The sequence below is a fragment of the Catharus ustulatus genome, chromosome 13 (genome assembly GCF_009819885.2).
Source record: "Catharus ustulatus isolate bCatUst1 chromosome 13, bCatUst1.pri.v2, whole genome shotgun sequence".
Taxonomy (NCBI): domain Eukaryota; kingdom Metazoa; phylum Chordata; class Aves; order Passeriformes; family Turdidae; genus Catharus; species Catharus ustulatus.
Genome location: NC_046233.1, coordinates 20,254,659 through 20,272,363, shown reverse-complemented (window position 1 = coordinate 20,272,363; position 17,705 = coordinate 20,254,659). Strand labels below are relative to the sequence as shown.

Sequence of the window (17,705 nt, the reverse complement as noted above, 5' to 3'; positions counted from 1 at the left end):
GCTGACCCAGAGCTGCTGGCATCGAGGAGCAGCGGCTGACACACAGAGGTGATAACCTCCCTTGAGCAACAAGCCCTGTTTCACACAGGAGTAACTAAGAAGATTAAGGCTGAGGCTGGTGAGTTACTTCAGAGGAAGGGCTCTACCTCTTGAGATGTCTCTGCGCCTGCTGTGACAGCCGAGCAGGGAGCTGGGAGTTGCTGGCCCAGTGGTTGGGAAAGATCAGGCTGTAGCTGCAGCAGAGCAGAGGGCTGGAGAGGCAGGCCAGGCTCTATGGGGACGGGCGGGGCAGTCGTGGCAAGGCTGCCATGGACCTGGGGAACTCCATCGGGAGGGACGCAGGGCGGCACCAGCTCCGGCTGCAGCTGCAACGGCGGTGACATGACCATGGAGGGTTGCACCGGCAGCACAGGCACCTGGGCTCCAGCTTCCAGAGCAAACTGAGTGTGTCCAGGCATGGGCTGCAACACAACGAGAGTTGTTAGCACACACCACTGCGCCACCACACGTAGGCTCAGCACCTATGTGACAAGGGAGCAAAGTCACCAGAGTTCATGAAGAAAGGACTCAAACTTTGCAGTGCGACTGGGTTTGGGTGCTCTCAGTAACAACTACAGAGATTAAACTTCCTCTGAAATCACTAAATAAAAGCTAAAGATTCTCTCTGTACAAGTAAGACAACGTGCATTGCTCAGGTACTAGTTTACCAGTAGGGACAAGGCCAGATTTTGCTAAGAAATGAAACATCACAGAATTCCAGAATGGTTTGTGACGGATGGAACCTCAAAGCTCATCTCATTCCACCCACTGCCATGGGCAGAGACACCTTCCACTATCCCAGGTTGCTCCAAGCCCCGTCCAACCTGGCCTTGGACACTCCCAGAGATCCAGGGGCAGCCACAGTTTCTCTGGGCACCCTGCGCCAGGACCTCCCTAATCTTACAGGGAACAATTCCTTCCCCACATCCCATCCATTCCCGTTCTCTGGAAGTGGGAAGCCATTCCCTGTGTCCTGTCCCCAGTTCCCCTCCAGCTCTCCTGGAGCCCTTTAAGCCCTGGCAGGGGCTCTGCACTCTCCCTGCAGCCTTCTCCAGCAAGTGAACAGCCCCAGCTCTCCCAGCCTGGCTTCAGAGCAGAAGGGCTCCAGAGCTCAGAGCAGCTCTGTGGACTACTCTGGACTTGCTTTAAGATCTTAGGTGATGAATTCATTCTCCTGAATACTTTTATCTGCTTTCAACAACCCCACACTGTCCATGCAGAGAAAAACACACTACTCATAACCTAACTTACGGTATTTTAAGAAATCTGCCATATATGTAGAACCAGGACCACCAGGTCTCAAATTAATTAATTGTGTCACAAATGACAAAATTAACTCTTTCACAGAATATATACCGGTGTCCTACTCTAGTTTACTGCCGTTTACACACTGAAGTCCAACTTAACTCTTGATGTGCCAAGCCCCAAGGCCCCAATCCTGCCAACACTTCCATGTAGACAGAGGGAGTTTCACTTAGCTCAGTGGATTTCTCCAATGCATTAAAATAACTCGAGTGCATAAGCACCTGGTGGGAACCAGACCCAGGCAAGAGGATGCCAGCTACCTTAGAGACTGGGTTGTTACTCTGCATAACAGTCCTTTCGGGTTGTACATTTAAAAAGAGAACATTCTCCTTTTAGATACATCATGTATTTTTCTAGGGGGACTAAGCTTGTGGGAAGATGAAGAAGGAAAGAAAGGAATACATGGAAGAAAAGAAGACTTTTAGTACTAGGTAAAAGTGTGCCCAATTTTTACCTTTTTTGAGGTATCATTACATAGAGACTTATGGCTGTTGGAAAATACATTAAAGAAAACGACTCAGATAGGAACTAGGCCACATGATTTCATTACTGCATGCTCTCTGCAGGTTTTCGGTATGAGCCAAAACTATTATTCCAGGTTTTAATGTGGATAAAAATAAAGACACAATGCACTTCACAACACCTCAGAGTTACATGGCTGCCCAAGGGGAGATTGTTAGACTGACAGGTCTGGTGTAATGCCACAGAAGGGTGGTTCAATTTCAAATCTTCTATTACTAGAATAATTCACAAAATATTTTAATGTCAAATCACAGAATCACAGGATATTCTGACTTGAAAGGGACCCACAAGGATCATCAAGTTCAACTCTTAAATGAATGGCCCATACAGATGTACCCAGGCAAAACAAAACTCAGAGGTGCTAAACATCAACTGTGAAAATAGCATGGCATTATGTACAGTAATACCTCTCCATTAGGAGTCTTCAAATCAGAACAATATTTTTAAAATACTCCTCTGCACACTGTAATAGCTATTTTTTATCCTAAATTCTTCCATATGCAACTCTTCCATACATATTTGATAGCTAATGACTGTGTCAGGATGGTTTGGCAACATCAGCTCTCCAGTTCTGGTATTTGCCATGCTCACTGCATCTAATGTGCTTGATTCCATTCCCTCTAAAGCCACAGGGAACGCTGAGTAACACTCCCAGGCCCCATGCTGCTGACATGCTCAATAACAGTAATTCTATACCAAATGTATGGCTAAAGAGAGAAATTAAAAAACTATGTACTGCTCTGAAGATGCCATGACAGGTTGGGATGGGATGTTATGAATTTTAATTACCGTGTTATGGTGAAGGGATGTGGTAGAATACAGATTTTCCAAATGCTGTATTAACAGGTTGAGCGGCCTCTCCTGCTTTGGTCAGACTGTGTTTCACAAATGTGTCAACAGAAGTATTTACAGACTCTGTCAGTCCTGAGGCAGTTTCCATGTAAATACTGCTAATACTTCAGCTCATTTATGCTTTGTTTCTTTCAAGGGGGAAAGGGTCTGCAGCTAGAATCCACCCCTGCCCTGCATGTTTGACAGTGCTCTTCCACGCAGTTTTTCAGAGTCCTTACCACAGGGCTGCTTCCCTTTGCTGTTTTAAAGATGTTCCGCACTGAAACCACTCCAATGCTCCCGTCAGCTCCCCCGTATTTGCTGTCTGTACCCAGCAGCCCCTGCATTTCACACAAACCCGCTACAGGCACTGGCAAGACTTGGCACACCCTCCTGACCCGGGAGAACCACAGTTCACACTTTCCCAGATCTGAGATGAAGAAGGAAGAGGAAATTCAACAAGTGCTCTGCTCATTCACTGTCCAAAGCCAGCTGGATTATGCCCTATTACTCCCATCTCTGGCTGAGGACATCATCTGCTACCCCACAGCTTCAGCCACCACCTCCAGAACTGAGGGCAAGAAGTCAACAAAACATCTCCAGAACAGGGATGAACGCTGGCGAGGAAGAGAGCCCCAGGCAGGGCTGCGGCCTGGAGCACTGTGTGGCACATTTACCTGGTGAGCTGGCTCGGGAGCGTGGAGGACGCTGGGCTGCAGGGCTGCCGGCGGCGGTTGGGCCACGGGCTGGGAGCTCTGCGCGTCGCCAGGCAGCAGCGGCTGGAAGGTGGGCTGGAACACGGGCTGCGGCGGCAGCGGCGGCACCCCCGGCGGCGCCACCGCCAGCAGTGGGATGGTGGCTGCCGGCATGTTTGGTACGATGGGCTGGCATGGCAGCACCAGAGAAGCCACGGTGGTGTGAGGCAGGTTGACAGCCTGCATGGGCAGGGCAGGGGAGTTGGGCGCCATGGGCAGTGTGGGGTTCATGGGCAGGCTGGGCAGTATCACAGCTGGAGCAAAGTACTGGGAGGGAGCAGGAATGGGGGGCACATTTGCAGCAGGGATGTCAGACAGGTTTGGAGGAAGGCTGTCAAGCCCTGCCAGAGGAGTAATTGCAGGAATGACAGGAAACTGAGGAATCTGAAAAAAATACAGTATCACATAAATTGCCAGAGCTTTCACTGATGGTATAAAGCAGTTTCACACAAGACCCTAAAAACCACGTGTGCCATGAGGATAATTATGTCTGTTTGTTAATCACTTCCATTCATTCCCTGAGGTTCGCAAACAGTAATAAAAAATGACTTATGCTTAAATCATTAGTAAAAGCAAAAAAAACTCATTTGAGGGGGACGCTTTTATACCTTAGAAGCTTACAATTACTTCTAACACCAGCTTGAAGCCTTCAAGCAACATACTAATTAAAAGCTGCTTTCATTTTAACAGAAATTACAAGGAATTGGGCCAGACCTAATGCAAAACTCCTTAATGCAAAATTACGTGAGGTAATTTAAACTCTTGTTTTCAACCAAGCTGCAATTCAGGCTGCATGGAAGAGTCCAGAAAAAGGATTTTTACAATCAAAGCCTCCCAGTGACGGAGCAGACACTGGCATCACACCAGCAGCTTGCTCCTGCCCTCTGGCACAAGTTGCTTCATGTTATGGTGCCTGTCACAACCAAAGACAGTGACAGCACCATCCACCTTCCTAGGCCAAAGGAAGGGTCTGTCCCCTGCTCCAGAGAACAGACCCAGAGCAGAACGACACAGATAGGGCTAACAGGTGTTGCGGGAAGTGGTGAAGTCAGGTCAGAAAACAGCAATAAAACCAGGCAACTGCTCATGCTCTCAAGCCTGGGATGGGAACGAGATTGCGTCACAGGGGACAGTGCAAAAGAGCAAACCAAAACAATCCCAAAAAAATTACTGCCATTTTGGAACTGCCATTAACTGGATGGCACAGGGTTGGGCACAAAGGAGATTTCTGATTCACCAAACAACTAACAAAGAAATACACAGAAATTAGGAAAGAGCAATAGTATTCTTATCACCTAATTAAACTGGCATGCAGTCAAAATAGCCACACAAAACCTGCAAATCATGTTAATTATTAGCTGGAAATGTTTCCTCAAATGGCTGTGCTCACAGCCCTGTGTTACCTGGGATGGGGCCACGGGCGGGAGCTGTGGCACGGTGGGGATCTGCAGGGGCTTCAGGGAGGTGCTGCTGGCAGATACCTGCGAGCCCTGCGCTGGGAATGGTGGCAGCAGGCGGGGGGTTGGTGGCAGCGGGCACACGGGCTGGCTGCTGAGCACCTGCTGCAGGGAGGCTGCCTGTGAGATGGGCTGCTGCTGTGGAGACAAGAAGGAAAAGGTTACTGTTTCTGTGCTGCAAAGGAACCAGATGGCTGGCCATGCTCCCTGCTTCTCCCCAGCTTGCTGTCAGGACAAATCTGGCACTTGGAGTACAGAATCACAGGCTCATTAAGGTTGGAAAACACCTCTAAGATCACTGAGTCCAGCCATTAACCCAGCACTGAAAGGTCCACCCATACAACACGTCCCCATGTGCCACATTGAGATGCTTTTTGAACACTTCAAAGGATGCTGACTCCCCCATTCCCCTGGGTAACCTATTCCAATGCTTAACCACTCTTTCAGTGAAGAAAACTTCCCTAATATCCAACCTAAAGGTTCCCTGGCACAGCTTGAGGTCATTTTCTCTCCTCCTGTCCCTGTTATCTGGGATCAGGGCCTGACCCTCCTCTGGCTGCCCCCTCCTGTCAGGGAGTTATGCAGAGCCTAGAGGTCCCCCTGAGCCTCCTTTTTTCCAGGCTGAGCCCCTTTCCCAGCTGCATTCCCTGCCCATGTCATGCTCCAGCCCCTCAGGACATGCTCCAGCAGGGACAGCTCCCAGGAGAGATGGGCACTCTTAATTCAAACACTGCACAGGAGCCTGTGCTGAAAACACATGTAAATGCAAGATGTATCTGCTAGAATGACAAATGCTAACTGTCTTGAAGAGGTTATTTGTAATGACTCAGACTCTTTAAATCCCAGAGATTGTTTCAGCTGGCCCTGTGAAATCCCCACCCACTAACTTCTAAGATGCAGTTAAAACCCAGCTCATCTTGGCAAGCAGAAGTCACTACACAATGGAGCAGGCATTATTACATGGAAAGTACAACACTTATTACCTGAGACACAATTAACCATAATAATTGCAGTAAAAGCTAGGTTTCAGGTATTTCTGATGTACAGTAGTGACAATGTAGTAGCCAAAAAAGTAGCTTTACTTTTCCAGGGAGAGTAGTGCTCCCCTGACCTGACAGGCTTTGGACAGCAGAATAGAGAGAAAAAGTTGCATTAAAGCTGGAAATCATCAGTAACAAACCCCCATGTTTTATGTGCTATTGGTATCTTCTTCTTCAGTTCTTCTAATTAGTTCTGGAAATACTTTAAAAATCCTTTTTGTTCAAAAAGATGACTCTGGGGCACAGGCTGGCTCAGGATCACTTACTTGGGACCAAGGGGCTGGTGGCTTCAATAGGCCCTGCAGCACATAGAATCTCTGCCATCTCACGTTTTGGGAGAGATGTGGCATCTTCCCAGTTACAATCCAAACCCACGGGAATGGCAGTGCAGGGGCTGGCCTGGCACAGGTGATGGGACAGAGCAAACCAAGGTGGAGGCACCTGAACTGTCTGAGGGATGGAGGGGGTCCCTACCCACTCCATGGAGGAACTCCTGCCAGAGCAAGCGCCAGCTGCAGGGCGGCTACAGAGCCACATGCCTACAGTGCTGAGCTGGAGCTCATAAAGCTGCCAGCTCCCAGAGCCAGCTCTACTCCACCATCCCAGCTGGGTTAATCTGCAGCTCAGACAGCTTCCCACAGCCTACTAAGGAGACAGAGGGCACTGGCACTTGTGGCTAGCCACCTCCCACTCCAGGAGACATCTCATTAGAGCAGGAAAACTGCACTCAGGGAATGGAGTGGCTTCTTAAAACCTCCCTCTCAAATTCAGCTTGTATCTTAGAAAATGCTTGTGAATGGGATAAGGCACAGCGAGGGGAAAATATCCAGGCAGATTAGGTAACTTTGCCTCATTATAACCTCAGCAGTGTAAATGCACAGACACTCAAACTGGAAAAATTAAAAAAAAGTTACGAGATACAACACCGATTCCACATGTCTGATCCACCAGTGCGTATTGATACAACATCAAAACAATTCAATCTGTAGGCAGATGAGTTCCCCTTTTCCTGCAGTCCTGCCCTACCCTTCTTAGCATGGACATTCACTGGACACTGCTGTCTCTGAGGAACATAGGTGCTTTAAGAAGTTTTGCAGAGAAACTTGGGACACCTTCCACTGTCCCAGGGTTCTACAAGCCCCAATGTCCAACTTGGCCTTGGGCACTCGCAGGGCTCCAGGGGCAGCCCCAGCTGCTCAGGGACACCTGTGGTGGGCAGAGCAATCACAGGCAAGGGCTGGGCTTGACACAGCTCCATGGCAGAGCCCAGTTCTCACCTGCTGGCTGGCCAGCACGGGCAGCGGCGGCTGCCCCAGCGGGAGCGGGGCCACGGTGCTGGGGACCACGGGGAATGGCAGCGCCGGCTCCTGGTAGTGCTGGGGCACCACAGCGGGTGCAGCTGGCACCGCGGGCAGGACGGGCTGTGGAGAGACAGCAGCATTAGGGAGACACTGTCAGGGATCCTGGGGCAACGACAGCTTCTCTGGGCACTTGTGCCAGGACCTCCCTATCCTCACAGGGAACACTCCCTTCCCCAAATCTCATCCATCCCTGCCCTCTGGCAGTGGGAAGCCACTCTGTGTCCTGTCCCTCCATCACTTGTCCCCAGTCCCTCTCCAGCTCTCCTGGACCCCCTTTAGGCCCTGGAAGCAGAGGAGCTCCAGCCCTTGAGCAGCTCCAGGGCCTCCTCTGGACACACTCCAACAGGTAGGTCTCCATGTCCTCCTTGTGCTTTGCTGCAAAGCCACTAATGCAGTTCAATGCCAACAGACTGATAAGGGACTGAGCAGGTCACCATGCACAGAGGTGAGTGAGGAACACACACAGAGACCCCTGAAACCCATATCCTCTAGGAACAAGAGCATAAACAATAACATGAAATATGACCCAGGATACAGAACTATTGAAAATAATTTGGACTTACTGCTGAGGGCTGCTGGTAGTGGCCGAGCTGGGGAAGGCTGTGGGGCACAGGCTGGCCCTCACTCAGGGGGGGGCTGTACACCCTCTGGATGGCAGGAGGGACAGTGTCTGGCAGGGATGAGTAGATGACGCTTTGCTGGCTGCTCTGTGAGTCCGAATAAACCGTGGAGCCCTGGCCGCTGTCAAACGTGCTGTCAGCTGGAGGAACAGTAATTTTTATTAAAAGCTCAACAACTCCCTGCGTTCAAGTGATGATTTTAGAGCAAGGTCATCATGGTTTATGTAATTAGCACTTTTACTACTCTAGCCCTTTTGTTATATAAATAAATTATACAACACCAATGTTATTCTCTGCAAAAGGCACACACTGCTTCTCTTAAGCCAAAATCCATCCCCAAGGATTTTTGCACACACTGATATTTTAGGTACATTAACATTTCCTTTAAAGGGCATAAGGTTGACATTAAGAATTGCAAATTGCTATAGATTTTGTAGGATGAAAGGAGAAGAAACCTCAACTGTCATGTTCAGAGCAGGTCATGGGGTTTTTTAGAGTTCCATCTTCCAGGGATGCACTGACTTTAACTAGCAGCGCTGAAAATTATAAAATTCTTTATGCTGTATGATTTCAGTCAAGCAAGTTACGCTCTGCTTGAGTGTAGTGCAATTAAGGTCAAACACAAACCCTTGTGCAGGTTCCAGTGGGTTTGGCACACTCAGAGCTCTGTGGAGTTTCTGGTGGAGCATTTGCCCAGTTAGCCCGTGGAACTGCACAGATACCAGGCTCTGGGCAAGCACCAGGTCCTTTGTCAACTGGAAATATTGGTACTGCTGATATAAAAATGTCTTTTCACAACTTTTAAAGTGTGTAAAATACAAGTGCCCAGCTCTGTTTGAACCTAAGTTGCTGCTTTCTTCATTTGAGGAGGGAAGTGAGACAACCAGACTGCAGTTGGAGTATCCCAAGGACAAATAGCTTCTAATAGGAATTTAAAATTCAAAAATGAAAGAAAACTGCAACACAGTTTAAAAAAAATCTTAAGTTACAGCTAAGCTTAATTACTATTTCTTTTCCCAACACTTTCCACTGTTTTTTTTTTTTCCATATTCTAAATAAAGTTTTACTTATTTGGCTTTTAAATAATAAATTACTTTTTAATAGCACCAGAGATGACATTTCTCTCCAGCACTCCCAAGCTGTTCTCCCAAAATTAAACTCTCCTCTTTATTTATTCAATTCATTTCTGAAGAGCCAACACAGCCCTGCTCTCATGATGGGATTTCTGCTGCATTAACATTCCAATTTATTACAAACAATTATTCAGGACCTCAAAGGGGAAAAAAAAAAAAGAGCCTAATGGTAGAGTGCTGAAGTAAAAGCTGTAAGTCAGTTTCAGGTCTTTACAGAATGTACATTACACACATTAAGTTATTAATTTCCATTTTTACATTTGACCTCAAATAACATGACCGGGTGCCACTCTAAATTATAGAGGTCCTATGCTAAGAAACCCTTCAAATAATCTCATAGCAAATTGCCAAATAATACAAAGCACTGGTTAAAAGTTGAGGAGGAGTAGGAAATAAATTGTGGGGGGTTATATTTAGCATAACATTTTGCCAACTCGTGTCCAGCAGAGCCATGGGAAGCACAAGTCGCTTCATTGCGGCACAAGAAACAAAAAGTCATAACTGCAGTATTCCTCAAAGGAATTAGCATGAAATAACTATATGAGCCAAAAAAATGAAATTAGCTCATTTTAGTTTCAGATAAAAAGCTTTGTGAATGTATCAATATTATGAGTGTTATGGCTATTTCTCGTATCATATAAAGGATTTTTCCTGTACAGGCACACATGAATAGCTCAGTATTCAAAGCAGACCTCAGCGTAGCCCTTTATAAAATACCCGAATTAAAACAGCTGTGTATTGCTAAAGGTAAAGCATCCTTTACTTAAATGTGCTTACATACAAGCCCAGAACAGTAAGACAGAAACTCTGTGATAATTGTTTAGTAGCAGAATATATAGAGAGTTATAAAGCACTATCTATACAGTACTGTTTTCTTGAAACTTCATCACTTTCAAAATTGTCATGCATCTGTCTCAGATGTTTGTGTTTTCCACAGGAGCTCAAAAACACCTTGTCTTGGGTTACAATACAGGATGTGATCAAAAGTATCTAGTCTATCACCATCTGATGAGACCAGGTGGGGCAGTGATCCTTATCTCCATGGGAGATATTCTGCTAATGGGCCATCCATTGAAACCAAGTGGTGCAGTGTTCTTTATTTTTTCACAACCTATTCTTCCTGCAGGGAGTTATCTTCTGCTAATGGCCCATTAAGTCCCACTGTATGACTGATAAGATAACTTCCCATTGGGAGATGCTTCAGCCAGGGGGAAGAGCTAAGCCTTTCTTACCATGATATAAGCTGAAATTTTGGGACACTAAGATAGCCTTTTTTCCATCTAGACTCCAGAGGAAAACCGGACTTCTCCACATCATCACTGGACCTTCAGAAAAAAACTGCACCCTTCTACAGGAGCACTGCTTCAACTGAACCATATCTGTCACTGCAAAGAGACTGTAACCACCATTTAATGGGACTGCTACAAACACCCTGACTAACAGGGCGTCAGGTTGTATTCTGACTTTGTCAGTGTTTGGGGTTTGTTCTTTGCAGTACTGTATTTCTATTTTAATTTTCTTAGTAAAGAACTGTTATTCCTAATTCACATATCTTTGCCCGAGAGCCTCTTAATTTCAAAATCCTAATAATTTGGAGGGAGAGGGTTTACATTCTCTATTTCAAAGAGAAGCTTGTACCTTTCTTAGCAGATACCTGTCCTCCAAACTCAGACACACCCACATCAGGTCACTGTGGGTCTCCCCTCAGACATTCACCCCTGTCTGCCCATGAAGCCAGCACGAGACTTACAGGCGACGGAGGTGACACTGGTGGGCAGGTTCTGCTGGAAGGGGTGCTGGTCTGCCTCCGGTTCCTCGGGCTCCGACAGGATCTGGGGGCCCGTGTGGGACAGGTAGGTGACCTGGACCTGCTGTGCCTGCGGGGCCTTGAGCTTGTCCACGCCCTCCGAGTCACGGCGCTCCTCCACCTGCATCCTGGGCCAAATGCGCTCCCTCCGCCAGAGAATCAGCGCCACGCGGTCACGGATGGACTTGGCCACGATCTTGAGATCGTTCTCATGGAAAAACCCCGAGTCAATCTGCACAGGAGCACACACTTAGCAAGGTCCCAAGCATGTGGCTGGGCAGGTACACAAGCAAACACGCCATACCGGAACCTCTTCCCACCAGAGGAAAAGCCAGTTTGAAACAACACGAACTTATATAAATTTATTTCTGACAAGAACAGGAACTCAATAGCTTGATGGGATGGAGTTCTTTCTCAGTAAAACTTATATTCCTAGTGCATTAAAAAACCCAGGAGGTAATGTCTAAGACCTGAATATATACTGGCTCTGATTATCCACCACTAAACATCCGTTGAGGAAAGCAAGTTTAATGGCAGATGAGTTTCCCTCTTTTTTCATTTTAACACTAAAAGAATAGACAAAACAGGAAAAAGAATATCTGAACAATGCACCTGGAGTGAATCACACTGTCCTTAAATCAGAATTTATTGCCTTAACCATTCCAAATTGCTCTGCTTGATAGCACAGCAAATCATGAAGGATAAGATGTTAACAGAATTATGTCTCAAATTAATTTCTCTTCAACAGTGAAGTCAGTCAGTACTGATTGACTTTTACAAAGAAAAAGCAGACTGTTCCCATTTGATGGAAAAGGGGATGAGGCTTCTCAGAACTCAACTGCTTAACAGATAAAACAGAAATTCATCTTTGTGCTACTTGTTTGCATCATCTCCTGCAGAGCAGGGTATGAGTTTTCATTTAATGACCTACCAGAATTTTGTCTGCTCTCCCTACATTCTTAACATGCACATTTGACAGATTTGAAAGCACTTACATCCATGGGGAAATCTAGAGAGTTTCCTGCCTGTCTCTTGCCCAAACATAAGACACTTCCACAGCTTAGATTTTCACTGCTAAAATTAATGGGTGCAAAGCATCTTAAAACACAGCTTAATTTTAATGAAGCCATGCCTCTTTGCAATACCCACTGGTTGGAAGAGCTAACTTCACTTTCCAAACCCACTACAACACTTTCAGTTCCCTTTGCCCACATCCTTTGGGCAGGTGGAATTGTCTGACTACCAAAAACCCATCAGTAATGATAAATAATTCCCTCTACTCAGAAGGTCTCCTGCATTTTTCTCTTTCACAGCACATGAAGCAACAAACTGGTGAAAGCACATGATTTTGGTGTTCCACAATTCATAAGGACATTTAGACATTTAAGAATAAACATCCCCCTTTTCTGCCCCTGCAACAGCCTCAGGTTTGAAAGCATTTCATGGGCAGTCACTTTGGTAAGCATCAATGCAGAATACAGATTTTAAAATTACTTGGGAATTATCTGGGAAAGGGTACAGTGTCACAGTAGTTTGGGCGTGATCCTTTTAAACATAATTTTCATGAGAATTATTTCTTCTTCAAAATAAAACATCACAACTATGGACCAAGCAACCCAGAGAACTCTGAAATTCCAAATATTTCCATCAATATTTAAATGCAAAATATAACAGTAAGTAATGGTATCGGAGCAATTTTTAAACTAAATCAATTCTCCAAAGATATACTGCTGCAAACTAACAACAAGAAGACAAAAGAGTCTGAATTCCTCCCACTAAACTTGGGGTAGATGGTTATGAGTTGCAGCAGAGGAAGGCATTATTACCAAAATAAGTGCCTCCTGAGCAGAGCACGAGTGGTGATGACATCATTAAATGGGATCCCTCAGGATTTAGAGTCTAAAATAAACATTTCTGCAAACACAGGAATGCTCAGACCCTTGGCTCAGTGCTTACTGACCCTGAGCCTCTGTGACATTAGAACACTGAAAAAACTGCAGCAAGTGCCATCAAAATAGGAGTTCAAGGACAATGTGGAGAAACTGGAACACAGATTCTCTAACAAAAGCCCACAATTATAAAAATACAGAAATTCAGCAAGTGAAACTTATCTGTTAAAAAACACAAAGTTTACTTCTGACTCAGTTTCTCAGTCAACTCTTAACTCCTAATCCAGTGTCCTCTCAAAGTTTGGGGGGTAGACTGGCTGACCACACACATTTCTCATCTACATTCCTTCTAAGTGACACCAACAAAAAAGTGGGGAAAAGCACTTTGGAGAATTCAATGCAGACTATTTTTGACTGAATTTCTGAACTCTTCTAATGCATTTCTAGCTGCTGGCTGGAACTAAACAGATTCCATATAAATTCAAAGACATTCAACACCCTAAGGAACTGGCAGAAGAGTTTGCAAAATATAAAAGTTGACCAGACCTCTATGGTCCCTAAGCTATACACAATTGTGATTTCAGGCATCTGTTTTCAAACAGTATGTTTCAGTTAGTTGTTCCCTGTTCACCCCTTCCTTGCAGCAGTCATTCCAAAATCAATGCAAAGTGCCTAAACTGGACACCTTGAGTGGTTCAAGTGAAGTTACTTCACCCAACTTATTTTTGTTGTCCCTTGAGATTTATGCACTACTTTCTATATATACACACATTTTTGTCAGAAGTGTATTTTACCATTTCTTGTGCAACATCATCAGGAGTTTCCTTCTCCAGGTCAAAAGTAAACTCAATGGCTCCATTATCTTTGGGTTTTCCTTTCAGTTTCTTAGGATCTTCTACCCAGAGTCTTAAGGCAATAGAGGATTTCCTACCATGGTCTTCTTCTGCAAGTTCCACTCTTACCCCAGTATCTTCAGCAAAAAAGGCATGGCTTAATAAATCTTTTATTTCATATCTGCAAAGGATATAAAGAAGATTCAAACACTGCAAGTCAACAATTTCAGAAAGGTATGTAACAAGAAACTGCTGTTGAAGGTGGAAATATTTACACTTCATTTGGTGTTCACCCACAGTGAATTTGTGTTCTTTTTGAAAAGACATGGGATTTTGAAAAGGAAGTGAAATTGAAAAAGTTATCCCAGTTCCCATTTCTCAAAGCTTTAGCAATACTCATACACCACAAACATTTAGAGAAATGCAGATTATAGCTTTGTTCAACTTTTTTTAACTATCTGACCTTACAGAGTACCAGAGAAGAGATTCTCTCTAGGCAGTCAGCTGCAGTCACTAAAAACTGTTTTTGTGAAAGTCAGGAAATACTGAGCACAAGACCACTGGCAGAGACCAGTAAAACGTTAGTTTTTAAAACCAAAGCTGGAAAGAAGGCACAGAGGCCAATGAAATCTGGTATAACAGCTCGTGATGTTGTACTACCACACCAACCTTTATCACCCTCACTGCCCCCACAGCACCTTCCCAGTGAGAGTTTTTGGGAAATTGCAAGAATACCCTAGCTCAGTTCTACAATGATGCTGAGGGGCTTCAAGACACAACAGCACTGCTTATCCTGACACTGAGTGTCAGGAAAGCAGGAAATAATTTATATTTGCACTCCCATGCTGCATTTTCTCCTACACAGGGGAGACCCACAGACCAGAGCAGAAAGCCACAGACAGTTCTGAAATCCTAGCATACACATTATTTAATGCAAAACTCAATCCCTTGAAACAAACCTTTCTTCTTTGTTTTTGCAGATGCACTCCCCAATTATCTCCTTAATTTCAGGATCAGTAACTTTCTCAAAGCTTGCTGGCTTTATACCCTACAAACATAGAGAAAAAGAATTTAATGTGAAAAATAATTGCATTATACCTATTAATTGAGCATATTTTCTCTGCATTTTAAAGGTAATTCAACCCCAGAACTAGCTCATACTTTTAAGTTGCTAGTCTTATTGTCAAACTGAGTTGAGGATTTAGGGATCTATATTTCTAAATACCATTGCACTTCAAAATTAGTACACTAGTTTGCACGAGCTCAGCCATACACACGGCAAGTATCCCTTTTTCTTCACCAGTCTTTGCAAATTTTACCTCTATATCCTCTGGACTCTGAAGTGAATACTGAAGAAACAGCTAATTTTGAATTTAAAAAATAACCATTTTCTGAAATTATTCATTCTATGTTTTTGACGTAACTCTCAAAGCACTAAAGGAATAAAGATAATAATCACTGTTTTTTTCAGATAGCTAGCGCTGAAAATGAGTTTAAAATACCTTGGAATACTCCATATTCCTGTTTCCCACAAACTTCTTCCTTTTCCATGACCCAAACACTCTCCAACACATTCTCCTCTACATAAAAAAATTAAAGATCAACCCCAAAAACCAATCAGGGAAGCAGGAGAATACACTCAACAGCCCTTCACTGCTACTGAATTTCCCTGGATATTAGAAATTCCTCTTGGGAATACGTGATAGAGCAGGTGCAACCTATAAATCCAGTTAAATCTCAGTCAAATGTTAGCATTTTTGCTGGGAACAGATTTGGAACAGCACCCCGTAAGCATGGCCTTTCAAGGAGAAAATCCAAGAACCCACTACAGACGAAAACCCTGGGAAGCAGAATCAGTGTCGCCACATCCATGTATATATTCAGCTACAGATGACAAGTGGCAACACAAGAAGTTGTGTTTATTTGTGATGTCCAGTTTAAATCACAGAATTAATTGATTCCCTTTTAAAAACATATTATCTCTACCTACGAAACCAAGATGTATATGGAAGAAAATATGACAAAATTAATTTGGGAAGAGATGATGCAGTTAGACCCCAGCATTTAAGGACCCAAGCACTTCCAATGAAGTCAATAAGCAGGATAAAAAGGAAACACAATTTCCTTTATCTAAAAACCAGAATATGATTAAGTACATAACTAAACAGGAATTGGATATTTAGCTTCATTCAAATCCTTTTAAAGTTTCACTCTGAAATTACAGTAAATAATGGCTCATGGAGATAAGGAGCCCTGCAGAGTGGACTTCTGTCTCACCCAATGGATTAAAAGAAGAAAGCAAGTATTTTCAAAGAGCACCTGCAAGTAATACACTGACTTAAGTCTTGAATGAATTTTATAAATTAATTTCAGTGAGGGTTGGAGCCCATCTGAGAACTTCTGAATATTCCAGCATCAGATTATACTTTTATCCCTTTATGAACATTCTGTTGCTATTCAAGCCTCAGATTCTACTGCAAACTTTATTAATAATTTTAAGTCAACAACCTCCTATTTGTCTTAAAACTCTAGACTGAAATATGTAAATCATAAATTTTGAAAAAAACAGTAATAAATATATAGAATAGTCACACAAAGACTCAGCTCCTTGGTTTTGCTTCAGCAGAAAGCTGCAGAGATCCAAAGAAACCCATTTTTGTGAGAACAAACCAAAATAATCTGGTTGGTTGTCACCCACTAAAAAAGAATTATTTGCTTAAGCAAACCTAAATCTTACTGATGAGATGAGGGTTCAAATTTTGTGTATTAAAAAATGTGTCAAAAGGCACTGGAGTGCTCAGGCTGGCTCCAATGTGCCAAGGTGTGCTCTTAGGACAGCTCTGATACCTGAATTAGAAATAAGAGAAAACAAAGCACCACCAAAATGTATTTTCAGCAGAACTCCTCTGAAAGGAGTCTAGTGTACTCTTTATGAGAAAGAAGGATAAATCTATACACTTCAATTCACTGTTGTTTGCTATGAGAAAACTGATTTCCATGTTAGTGTGATCCTCTCCAGGAAGAAAGGGTACTAAGATTTAATAAAGGCTTCAACCTGAAGAGAGGCAAGTTTAGATTAGACATGAGAAATAAATTCCTCCCTAGTGGGGAGGCCCTGGCACAGGGTGCCCAGAGCATCAGATCCCCAACGACTGGTTCCAATATTTACCTTACAAATTGCTTCCACGAATAAAAAAAGCAATTCTTCCATTACCACTTTATTTTCCCCATCTTTGGATGGAATATCAACTCTCCAAACATCCACTGTGTTAATCTGCTTAACAGCTAAGCTATGAATAGATGATTAAAACAAACAAGGACATAACATGCAGAATGAAGTACTGAACAGAGCTGCTCTGCCAAAGTGTTTCTCCCTGTCCCTGTGGCATAAGATGCTTTTGCTCCTTACTCTTCATTAAACTCTCCAAGGCCATCTCATTGGGATGCTGCAAACCCTCCCTTGCAGCACAGTGGCTCTGACAATGAAGGGGGATTCTATTTGCCATCAAAGGACTCAATCTCATTCACCTAAACAAAAGCCATCTGTCTTCTCTGAGCATTCCCAAGGAAACATGGCACCAAAATTCAAAGTGTTTTATAGCTAAGAAATTATCCGTAACAGTTTGAAAGCTGTACAGTCACTTACAAATTAAAATAAACTCAATGCTACCACATGTGAAAGACAGGGCTCACTGGGTGGCATAAGGGGCATAAGGATAATACAAGTTCCTTAAATGTTAATATATATACATATATATATATATTAAAGATCTCTCAAAATGAGAAATCAAATAATTTCTCTTCTGAGAATTTCTCCATCTCAAACAGGATGATTTATTCTCACTCCCTCACCACCACTTGTTCCCATCCCCTTCTTTCTGAAGCAATTAGATTTGTGATCCATTGCCGCCCAGTACAAAGCAGCTACAGACATTAAAAGTTGTATCCCCAAGGGATAAGAAGAAATGTGCTGCTTGTTCTGCAGGGTCTAAAAACAGCCACTTGCCATTTTCCATCAGCAGAGCACACTGAAAGAGCAACACGTGATGCTCTGAAGGGATACAGTGAATGCCACACGAGTCACTGGCACATCTGACCCATGTCAGTCAGTAT

General features: G+C 44.0%; 1 protein-coding gene across 12 annotated transcripts in view; it reads right to left on the bottom strand.

Moving 5' to 3' along the window:
- Positions 1 to 17,705, bottom strand: part of WNK2 (WNK lysine deficient protein kinase 2) — a 96,914-nt gene that overhangs the window by 37,218 nt on the left and 41,991 nt on the right. For 10 of the 12 annotated variants that reach the window (XM_033071618.2, XM_033071619.2, XM_033071623.2 and 7 more), the window contains exons 5-12: positions 14,552 to 14,640; positions 13,554 to 13,773; positions 10,814 to 11,102; positions 7,874 to 8,070; positions 7,227 to 7,370; positions 4,856 to 5,047; positions 3,375 to 3,836; positions 147 to 461 (exon numbers count right to left, since the gene is read on the bottom strand). In XM_033071618.2, the coding sequence (XP_032927509.1) occupies positions 147 to 461; positions 3,375 to 3,836; positions 4,856 to 5,047; positions 7,227 to 7,370; positions 7,874 to 8,070; positions 10,814 to 11,102; positions 13,554 to 13,773; positions 14,552 to 14,640 (1,908 nt within the window). The remainder of the gene's footprint in view (positions 1 to 146; positions 462 to 3,374; positions 3,837 to 4,855; positions 5,048 to 7,226; positions 7,371 to 7,873; positions 8,071 to 10,813; positions 11,103 to 13,553; positions 13,774 to 14,551; positions 14,641 to 17,705) is intronic. The other 2 variants (XM_033071612.1, XM_033071622.2) reach the window with 2 other exon arrangements.